This window comes from Octodon degus, unplaced genomic scaffold (genome assembly GCF_000260255.1).
Source record: "Octodon degus isolate 3935 unplaced genomic scaffold, OctDeg1.0 scaffold00089, whole genome shotgun sequence".
Lineage (NCBI taxonomy): Eukaryota > Metazoa > Chordata > Mammalia > Rodentia > Octodontidae > Octodon > Octodon degus.
In genome coordinates, this window is record NW_004524665.1 from 10566209 (window position 1) to 10577008 (window position 10800).

Consider the following 10800-nt stretch of genomic DNA (forward strand, 5'->3'; position numbering starts at 1 on the left):
TATCTATCTATCTATATCTTTGACTTTATTTGTAGTTTATATATCGCCAAGTAGCCCAAATAACACTGTTTTTTAATACAGACTGGTAAAAATACAGAAGAGTAGAGCTCCTAGTGCCTGTCTTGGAAGTGTAGTACCTGTCTGGCAAGTGAAGGTCCTGAGTTTGATCCCCAGTGCCAAAAAAAAAAAAAAAAAAAAAAAAAAAGAGTAGAGCTCCTGGACAGAACTGAACCTAGTGTCTGTGTCCCTCAGGGCCCACTGTGGGGCTTAGGAAACCTTGGCAGTGCTTCAGGAAAGGCAGAGATGGGTAAGGTGTCTCAGGAGTTACTGGGGGACACTTTCTAGTATTCCTCAGCCTGTGACTGAAAATGAGCTGGGTATAGTCCCTTGTGGGTTTGCATCCTTGATATAAATGACGGGTGGTGACATCAGTGCCCTTCTCAGCCATGTGGTGAAGCTGCCATGTATTTACTTATTTAATCTGTTGTATACAGGGTCTCACTATGCAGTTGAGACTCATAGTGATCCTCCTGTTTCCCCAGTGCTAGGATTACAAATGTGTGCCTCCATGCCCAGGTTCTGTGGCCAGCATGGGGTGCCCAGGGTTCTGGGGCCGGCACAGCATGTGGTACCAAGGATCAAACACCAAACTTGGATCCTTGGGCTTGCCAGGCAGGTGCTTAGATCACTATGCTGTCTCCCTAGCACCATGAAGCTGTCTTATCCCATTTTATGGATGAGGGGTTGCAGGGACCTGTAACCAGGATTTAAACCCCAACCATGAACAGCAAGAAGTGACACCCTGTTCTCTGCATTCCTTGGGGGACTGCACAGCAGGGATGTTGTACCTTGTAGTTCACAGCAGGAGTACTTAGCACTCTAGTAGGGTACTTAAGTTAGCCATCACTGTATCAGCTTACTCAAGGTCAGTAGAAACTGAATAGAAAGCTGTGTTTTTGTACAGAATGAGGGGAAGGATGAGCTTGTTTTGTTTTGTTTGAAATAGGACCTCAATTGTTCAGCCTTGAACTCTGTGTAGCCCAGGCTGGCCTCTAACTATAATTTTCCTAAATGCTGTAATTATAGGTGTAAATCACCACGCCCAGCATAGTAATTTTTAAGTTTTATTTCGAGAGAGGATGTTGTTAAATTACTCAGGCTATAGGGGCCAGGGAGATAGCTCAGTAGAATAAGCGCTTCCCAGGCAAGTATAAAGGCCTGAGTTCAATCCTTGGTTGGGGGCTGGGGGGAGATTACTTACACTGGGCTCAAACTTGTGACTTTCCTACCTCAGCTTCCCCAGTAGGTGAGATTATGGACATGTGCCACAATGTCTAGCTTCCTAGGTTCTACGTAGAAACTGAATAGGTAAAATGGCACTCAGGGCTTATGGCACAGTATGTGGATACCATGACTGTGATCACTTCCCTCCATAGCCTGTGGGGAGTTACTTTGTGGAGGCTGGTAGTGACAGTGTTTTTCATTAGCATCATCAAAGTGAAAACTTGCTCCAAGCCTTGTCTCTAGGACTCTTGACATCCAGTTCCACTGAGGATATTACAACAGCTTGATGTCCTACTGGAGTAGTGCTTTATCCCTCTCTGTTAACTGCTCCTAACCAAGAAATGGGGGTAGACTAGAATCCTCATTTTCCAGGAGCTCAGTGGCTGTCACCTTTGTCACAGCACCCCTGAACATTCTGCCATGGTAACATTTGGTACACTGTAGAGTGCCATGTACATGTGTGGTTCCCCAGTCTACAAAAAATAGTGTGGCTTTATTTTACTTTTGTCTCTTAGAATTTAAACATTCTAGACTTAAAACATTTGAAATCATGAGTTGAGTGACCTCTTCTTCCTTCTCCTTGGTAGTCAGTTATCCTTTGACCATTCATGGTGCTCACAGGGACCTGGTCACTACGGGGACATGGGTGTGCCCTTCTTGGGAAGAATCTACTGCTGTAGTGCAGAAATGCAAAGGTTGAGTGCTGTGGTATTGTTCTGTGTAATTATAAAAGTCAATAGATATATGTGTGTTTGATTTCCACAGCCACTCTTACCTATGACACGCTCCGATTTGCTGAGTTTGAGGATTTTCCTGAGACCTCTGAGCCAGTTTGGATCCTGGGCAGAAAATACAGCATCTTCACAGGTACTGGCCATGTTGGAGCCACTCTGCTCTGTTGCTTTCTGCTAACTCCCCTATGGTATCTGGCTTATAAACTGAAGGCTCTATGTGTCTTCCTTTTTTCAACAACCCTAGAGAAGGATGAAATCTTATCTGATGTGGCATCCAGACTGTGGTTTACATACAGGAGAAACTTCCCAGCCATTGGTGAGTACCCCACTGTGTGGCAGGAAGGAAAGAGGCTTCTGAGTGGCAGATCCCATGTTCCAGTCCCCTCATAAATTGGTCAAGGTTTCCCAACAGTGGCTCAGCTGGTAGATTCATGTCCAGGCAGCTTATCCTAGCAGGGGAACTCATTTTCTCCTATAATGGCTCATTGCTATGTGTTACTGAGTTTTAAGTTTATTTTTGTTTGTCTCTTTGTTATTACTAGCACTGGGGATAAAAGGTGGGATCCCATGCATACTAGACAAACACAAACACTGCTACATCCCAATTCCCCATAACAACTTTAAATGTACACAGAAGAGTGAGTTATGAAACAATGTTGGCCACAGCCAGGCAGCGCCCTACTCAGGAGACTTCAGGCAGCTTGTGTATTTGAATGTGTGCCTCATGTCTGACTGCACACTGGTCTCATATAGGTCCAGGGTGTCTGGAAGCCTTACTCTTCCTCTGTCTTCTCTTTCTTTCTTTTTTTTTTTTTTTTTTTTTTTTTTTTTTGCGGAGCCGGGGATTGAAGTCAGGCCCTTGCGCTTGCCAGGAAAGCACTTATTCTACTGAGCCATCTCCCCAGCTCCTTCCTCTGTCTTTTCTAATATGTGCATACTTGGTTTTGGGAAGACAAGGATGAGGTGAATTGATGTTTTTCATGTAAGCTGATTCTGCCTGCTCTAAAGATAGATGAAGGTTGGGGACCAGCTCTCAGCCTTGTTGTAGTTGGATGTTAGGGACCAGGCTGACATTTGCTACCCCATGGCCAGGTCATGAATTGGTTCCTTCCTTGGATAGTGTGTTATCCTTTTCCCACAGCGAGGTGGAAATGAAGTAGACACAGTAGCCTGGCATTCAGGGGAAGCAAGACCCATGACTCATGTCTGGTGATGTGATTTGTCAGAAGTGGTTTTACAGGGGCTGGTGAGATGGTTCAGTGGTCTAAAGCACCTACTTAGAACAAGCTCAGCAAAGCACAGGGACCGCAGTTCAATCCCCCAGCACCACATGCCAGCCAGCCCTGCCCCCTGGTGGGCTGAGCTGCCCCCCCCCACAAATAAATAAATAAAATTAAAAAAAAAAACCCAATTAATAGAAAAATATTAAAAAAAAAAAGAAGTGGTTCTACAGATGCACAACTCACCCTTCTCTGGACCTCCTCTCTGTGTAGCTCTGATGCTTACTTTTAGGCTCTGAGCAAGGAACCAGGGCCCAAGAGAAGGCTTTACTACTTGGCCCACTGTGGAGAAGAACAGCCTGGGGTTGAGCCTCTGTGGGTGGAGCTGCTTTCACAGGCTTACAGCTTATGCCCTGCAGCAATGTCTGAGGATAGGTATGGGGAAGGCTGGGCTGCTGCCTAGGTTGTAGGTATACACAGTTCCTCTGGTCCAGGGGGAGGGCTCCAGGTCCTAACTACAGAAGGGGCTGTGGTCACCTGTTCTTGACTTTTCTCTGCCACTGCCTTGGCTCTTCCTCCTGGTCATGGCAGCACCATGGTATTATGTTGGCCTCCTGTCATGGCCATGGGATGTTTCCCACAGTTCCATAGAGCTTCTCTTCTGTCTCCCTGGGCCTGGTAAGGGCATGAGATGGCACAGCCTGGGCACATGTGCTTGTAGGGCAGGAGTAGTCCTGACCACTTGCCCAGGCACTGCCCACACTCAGGGACATTAATGTCCTTTGAATCTTAACCTAGCTAGTAGCTGCGAAATGGTCCTTGTTGAATGTGGTGGTTCTGGATTGGCTATGGGGTGCTGTCTGTACCTGTGTTTTCAGACATTCCAGTTGCTATATGGATGATGTGTCCCTATACTCTTTTTCCATCTTAAGGACTTGTCCCTTGCATTTCAAAGTCCTTAAGTGTGCGGGTCTTGAGACCAAGCAATGTGTGAGGGGTGGTGTGAAACATTTGTGGACTTCTGATGGTGGCTTCCCTTTTCTCTGTCTGCTGTGACAGGGGGAACTGGCCCTACCTCGGATACAGGCTGGGGCTGCATGCTGCGGTGTGGACAGATGATCTTCGCACAGGCTCTGGTGTGCCGGCACTTAGGCCGAGGTAAGTCATAGTATGACAGTGTAGTAAAGGGTGCTGGGACAAGAGGCTGTGGTTGGAGGGATTTTTAAAGCACATCACAGGTAAGACCATAGGGGTGTGTGTGTGTGTGTGTGTGTGTGTGTGTGTGTGTATTACTGAGGATCAAACTAGGGACCTTGCACTTGCTAGGCAGGCACTTTAGCCACTGAGCTATCTCCCCGGCCCCCTAGACCATAGGTTTTCAATGATTGGAAAAGCTTACTCTAAAGAATGCTGATGTTTATTTCTCTAGAAATTGTTGTTAAACTACTGAAAGTATTCTCTGCTGTCAGTTTTTTGTTGTTGTTGCTTTTGTACTGGAAATTGAACTCTGGTCTTGTGTTTGTCAGGCAGGTGCTTTTATGCCGCTGAGCTGTATCCTTAGCCACTGTCAATTTGTCTAGATGAGCTGGTATATATGTACGTGCGATCCTAGAGTGTTTGACTTCTGTCTTGAGAAGATTGAGGATAGATTTGGGGCCTGTGTAATTCTTGAGCACCATGTAAAGCCAGCCTCATTTCTCTGGCTTTTGCTTAGACTAACCCCTTGCATTTGTTCCCCACAGATTGGAGGTGGGCACAACAGAAGAGGCAGCCTGACAGCTACTTCAGCGTTCTCAATGCTTTCCTTGACAGGAAGGACAGCTACTACTCCATCCACCAGATAGGTGGGCTGGCTCCATGAAGAGGCAGCAATGGGTCCTTCCAGGGGCTGTTCTGGTCTGGTTGGGTGCAGCTGAGTGTCCTGAGCAGGTGCATAGGAGGCAGCCTAGAGCACTGTTAACCTTCTGGAAGGGCCAAGCATAGAGCTGAGGAGCTGGGAATTCTAGACATTCCCTTTCCCATTCCCTCTTTCTAAGTCTCACTCAAGAACCCCTCTGGAAGGTGGGCATTCTATCTGGGCCTTCCTGTGAAGTGTTTCCTGCTGCCATGTCACATGGAAGAGTGGACGGGAGGGGGCATTGGAGGCCTGGGATAGTGCATGTTGCTAACCTGGATCTGCTTCCTGCAGCGCAAATGGGAGTTGGAGAAGGAAAGTCCATTGGCCAGTGGTATGGCCCGAACACTGTCGCCCAGGTCCTCAAGTACGTGCTGGGCTGCGGCCTGCCCACTCCTCTGGGTAGCCTGTTTCCCTTGGTGTTTATGCTCTTGAACCCTCACTGACAAGCAGGACAAGGGGCTTCAGGAGGGTCCTTAGAGGGGACCTGGATTTACCAGGTTGTGGGATTTATGTTTTCTGTGGGACTAGTGCTTTACCCAGGTCATGTTCGTGGAAATAGGCCCGTGGGTCCATCAGTAATAGTGGTTTCTGATGGTCTGGAAGTGAAAGCTGATCTGGAGCTATGGCAGTTTTGGTGGCTGTGTGTGAGGGTCTTGTGGCCCTTCCCCTCAGGGCCTATCATAGGCTTCTGCCCTCCCACAGGCCCCAGTGTCTGGGCTTCATCTGCACTGGCCTTTTGTCCTAAGGGCACTGTTCTTCCCTTGCTTCAGCACCAGTCCCTCTGAAATGGCTCTTCCTGTGTTGCTAGGAACGGGACACTTCTTGGCCCTTGCCCTTCTGAGTTGTTTGGCCTGATGCTCCTCCCTGGGGCTGTGTGCTCAGAGTCTGAGCCCTTCTGGGGGGCTCTGGGTTGTTGCTCCAGGAGTCACCACACTGGACCTTGTTCCTGCTCATTGGGCCTTGCCTCCTGCATCTGTCTGGTCTCCGCTGCTGCTTCCCCTAAAGCCTACCTGGCAACTGTGGCTCCACTCAGACACCATGGTGCCTACCCCTGCTGTTTGTGAGGTAGCCTCTTATCTCCCCCAGCCTGTTCTGGAAAGGCTCCTGTTTGCATCCAGCTCCTCTTACTGGCTTTCTTCTGGACTCTTCCCTCTTTCCTGTGTCTGACTTCCTGCCATTTTGCTGTCTTCTTGGCTTAGCCTGTCTGTGCCCTTCAGAGTCCTTGCCCAGGCTTGGCCTGCCTCACCTTGCACATGGGGTTCATTACCTGCCTTCTTCATGGTGCTTCCTGTCCTCTAAGCAGTCACGTCAAGATTGCCATCCACCCTTTTGGTGTGTTCAGAGAGCTTCGTGTCACCCTGTTAGCCAGAGGTGGCTGTTGCTGTGGGTCTTGGGCCACTTCTCAGCTGTGCTGCTCCTCCTGTCCTCTGGTCTCCTCTGGCTCCTACTCGTTCCTCCTCCATGACCTGTGGAGCTGCAGGAATGCTCCAAAGTTACGTTCTGAACAATAACTCTGTGTGTGCATCCCCTCTTGGGGCTCCTCAGATACCATGTGCCCACCCCTGCTGTTCATGAACATAGCCTCCCTGTCTCCTGCTTCTGCACAGGGACCACGTGTAGCAGGACCATATGAAGGCCAGAAGCTGTACTCATCTGCACCTCCTCTTGCCCCGCCTGAGCTGTGTCCTGTTGCTGACTGATCTTCATCCCTTCTCTCTTGCCTTGGTCTACATTCTGGCTCTTCCTTCTTGTCGATCTATTCTCTCTTTGAAGTAGTAGCCAGAGTTTCTGTAGCTTCAGCAATCTTTGACAGTTGTGTCTCTGACTCTGAACTGTCTAAGATTCCTGGCTGCCCGTGCTGTGCCCACATAATGATGCCCTGCTGAGGTGCATGCTCCTTTGCTCCTTGGAGGCTCCTGCTTCAGGTCTTTCTGTGCTCTTGACTGCCATATTCTTCGCCCCAGTGCTCCTGCCCCCTTCTTCAGGGTTTCTCCATGGCCCTTAACACGTGTCCTGTGGTCTGCTTTCCATAGGTGCTAGCTCTGGCAGATCCTGCTTTGTCCCCCATCTCTTGAGGTATGCTCGCTCTCACAGCTGGCTGAGGGCAGAGGAAACAGCTGGGCAGGCCACTATCCTGTATACCTCTAGGTTTTTTAGGCTCTGGCCTTTTTTTCTGTCCCCAGACACAGCAAGTCCTTGCAGCTCAGGGCCTGAGCATTGTCCCTGTGCCTGGAATGGTTTCTTCTTCCCTATCTCACTGGGTAACAGGTCTTTTGTATGCCACATGCCCAGGAGTGGCTCAGGTTTCCATGCATGTGCTGCAGGAACTATGAAACTGCAGCCCCTTTTCCTCTGCAGGGCTCGTCCTGGGTGTCTTTGAGAGGATTCTGCTCTGAGCTGCCCTCACAGAGTGCTTGGTAGGGTGCTACCCCTCCTTCCTCACTGTGCCCCAGGACTGGTGGAGTGTGTGTGTGTGTGTGTGTGTGTGTGTGTGTGTGTGTGTGTGTATGTGTATGTGTACACGCATGTGCTTTGTTCATGAAGGGCAGCTGGGGCACTGATGGGGAGGAACAGAGTCCCTTTCAACTCTCCTGTCTGAGCCTCACCTTCTTCCCTATGAGGGCAGTCTCCTGAGACCCACTGTGGCAGGTGTAAGGGGCAGCATCTAGCTGTGAGACACTCAGGGTGTGCTCTCCTGACTTCCTCTTGCAGGAAGCTTGCTGTATTCGATACGTGGAGCTCCTTGGCCGTTCACATAGCGATGGACAATACTGTAGTGATGGAGGAGATCAGTAAGTGCCCAGATTTTTGTTCCTGAGGAGGACTTGTTGGGTCCCAGGAGAAGCACCACCTGCTAAGTTGTGAGTCAGCAGAGCAGGGCACAGGGTTTATCTGGAGGGAGGAGCCCAGGCCCTCCTGAGTGACCAGTTACTTAGTACCTGTCAATTTTTTGTTCTTCTCTTACAAATATGTTAAGAGCTTGAAGCGCTAGTGAACTGCTCCTATAATCCCAGCTCTCTGGAGGCTGAGGTCAGAGGATCACTGGAATGCAGGAGTTTGAGGCCTGTGACCCTGTCTTGAAAAAAATAATAAATAAAAAGGACTTGATGGTACATCGCTGTAATCCCAGTGCTTTGGGAGGCTGAGGCAAGAGGATTGCAAGTTCAAGCCGAGTCCAGGCAATGTAGCAACATACTGAGACCCTTTTTAAAAGTAAAGAATTACAAAAAAGCCCTCAGAATATAGCTCAGTGTGACAACCTGGGAGCAATCCCCAGTAATCAGAACAAAACCAACAAACACATTAAGATGTGCTGTGCCTAGCTGACTCTTGCTGGGGTGCTTGCTGAATGCCTCTATGTGTGTTCACACACCCCACTGAGATGCAGGGACACTGACCTATCCCACACACAGCTCTCTGGGCAGCAGACCTAAGAAGAATGTCTGGGGAGGAGGCCAGCTATGAGGGCCAGCCCAACAGGTGAGCTCTGAATGTCCCCTCTTCCCCCACAGTGCTTGCTATGCTGTGTGCATCAGAGCCTTCCCCAAGTAGCTCTCAGAGCTGCTTCAAAGCTGGTTTTGTTGGGGTCCTGCCATTGCCTTGAACTCAGTTCTGCTTAAGAAGAATTCATTGAGCTGGTTGGAGTGGTGCACACCTGTAATCCCAGCACTCTGGGAAGCTGAGGTAGGAGGATTCCAAGTTCAAACCTGGCCTAGGCAGCTAAGTGAAACCATGTCTCAAAAAAGTCAAAAAGATTTGAGTTCAGTCCTTACTACTACACAAAAAAAGAAAAGAAAAATGGAAGACAGAGAAGCATGGCCCTAGCAGTGCACAGATGGGCAGTGCAAATGGGTCTGGCCTGCATGGCTGCAGTGTGCACCACCCATGTACCCATCAGGCCAAGAACATGTCATTTCCCTGCCTGAGTGATATGGCCCCTCTGTTCTCATTCTTTTCCTTCTTTTCTTTTTGCAGAATGGGGAGTTGACCTCAGAGCCTTTACATTGAGTTACATCCCCAGCACTTTTTTAGGCTTTGAGACAGATCTCACTAAGTTGTCCAGGCTGACTCCAACTTACAAACTCTTGACTCGGCTTCCAGAGTGCTAGGTTTATAGGCATACTATGCCTGGCCTTAGTCTTGTTTCTTCACCTCTGGGTGATGTCAGCAGAGTCTTAGGCAGGAGTGGGATCTTACATGGTCACTGTCATAGGCTTCCCTTTCACAGTAGACAGACTTAGAACAAGTGTTTCTTCCTTCTGCCTTTTAACCTATTCTAGTTCTTAAAACCTTTGAAAACTTAAAAATACAAAAAGGTCACTAATTTTACCACTCAGATCTTCCACATTATGGTTGTTGTTGCTGTTATTGTTGTTTTGGGTAATGGGTGGAACCCTTGGTCACTCTGCCACTGAACTGTACACCTCCAGCATATTATCTTTAAAATTTTTGAGACAGTTTTGGTAAATTTCTGAGGCTGGTCTTGAACTTGGAACCCTCTCAAGTAGCTAGGGTAACAGAAGTATACCATCATGCCTGGCTCCATGTTAGCTTTGTGGCATGCTTTATTCATTGATTTTAATGCTTTTCAAAAACATAATATCTAGCATTCAGGAGGCTAAGTCAGGAGGACTTTGAGTTCAAGGTCATGGTCCTTCTAATAGGGAGACTGTTTTCAAAAAATATAGATATGTCGTAACCATCTCTAACTGGTTACACGTGTGTTCTGCCTTGATCTCCTTTTTACAGCTTCCAGGAAAATCACTTGTCCTGCTTATGTCCAGCCAGCCCATCACTGGGCTTCTATCTTCAGAGAGGGTGGGAAGGGTGAAGGACAGGCTCCTCCTAGTCTCTGCCCAGCTGGGTGTGTGTAGCTTCAGCATCTGGGCCTCGAGGTCATCCTGAGCTGGGTGTAGCCAGGAGGTGAGGAGTAGAGCCAGGGAGGAGCTCCAAGTCTAAGATCACAGCAGCATCGGCACTATGTCTGACTCCAACGTTTGGGAAGAATGACATCAGATGAGACCCAGATGCTGAGGCTGATAGACAGACATGGTGTGGTGTGGGGTGGGGCAGGAGGGCTACAGGATAAACAAAAAGGAAACTGCCTTTCTTTCCCATTGCCAACATCTGCCCTGACTGATGTACAGCCACAGACAAAACTTGGATAAACAGTGACTTGTCCAGGAAAGAGTATTTTTGTACTAATCTCTCAGAACTGCTAGTTGAAAGTCTGGGTGTGGTGCTATACACCTATAATCCCAGTTACTCTGGAGGCTGAGGTAGGAGGATTGCAAGTTCAAGGCCAGCTTGGGCAGCTTAACAAAGCACTCTCTCTGAATTTTAAAAACTAAATACAAAGGGCTAGAGAATTACCTCAGTGATATAGTGAGTGAGAACCTAGATTCAGGCCTCAGTACTGCAGTCATAGCATAAGGAAGAGTTGGGGGAAAACTGATGATGCTCAGGAATTGTACAAGAAACTGCTTTTCTAGAGCAGCATGCCTCATCTGGAGGCAGTGGAGTTCTGTGCTTGGAATGAACATCTTGTCCACCAGAGGGTGCTGTCGCCATGGAGCTTTGCCACCAAGACAAGAATCAACCAGGCGAACCCTCCAGGCAGTGGAACGTGTAATATCTTTTAGTCAAAAAAAAAAAAAAAAAAAAA

General features: G+C 48.4%; 1 protein-coding gene across 1 annotated transcript in view; it reads left to right on the forward strand.

Moving 5' to 3' along the window:
• The window catches only part of Atg4b (autophagy related 4B cysteine peptidase), a 31094-nt gene that overhangs the window by 6115 nt on the left and 14179 nt on the right, over window positions 1-10800 (forward strand). Inside the window, exons 2-8 of the mRNA XM_023722070.1 lie at window positions 2050-2151; window positions 2263-2334; window positions 4298-4396; window positions 4981-5082; window positions 5427-5499; window positions 7848-7927; window positions 8549-8615. Coding sequence (XP_023577838.1) covers window positions 2050-2151; window positions 2263-2334; window positions 4298-4396; window positions 4981-5082; window positions 5427-5499; window positions 7848-7927; window positions 8549-8615 — 595 coding nt within the window. The remainder of the gene's footprint in view (window positions 1-2049; window positions 2152-2262; window positions 2335-4297; window positions 4397-4980; window positions 5083-5426; window positions 5500-7847; window positions 7928-8548; window positions 8616-10800) is intronic.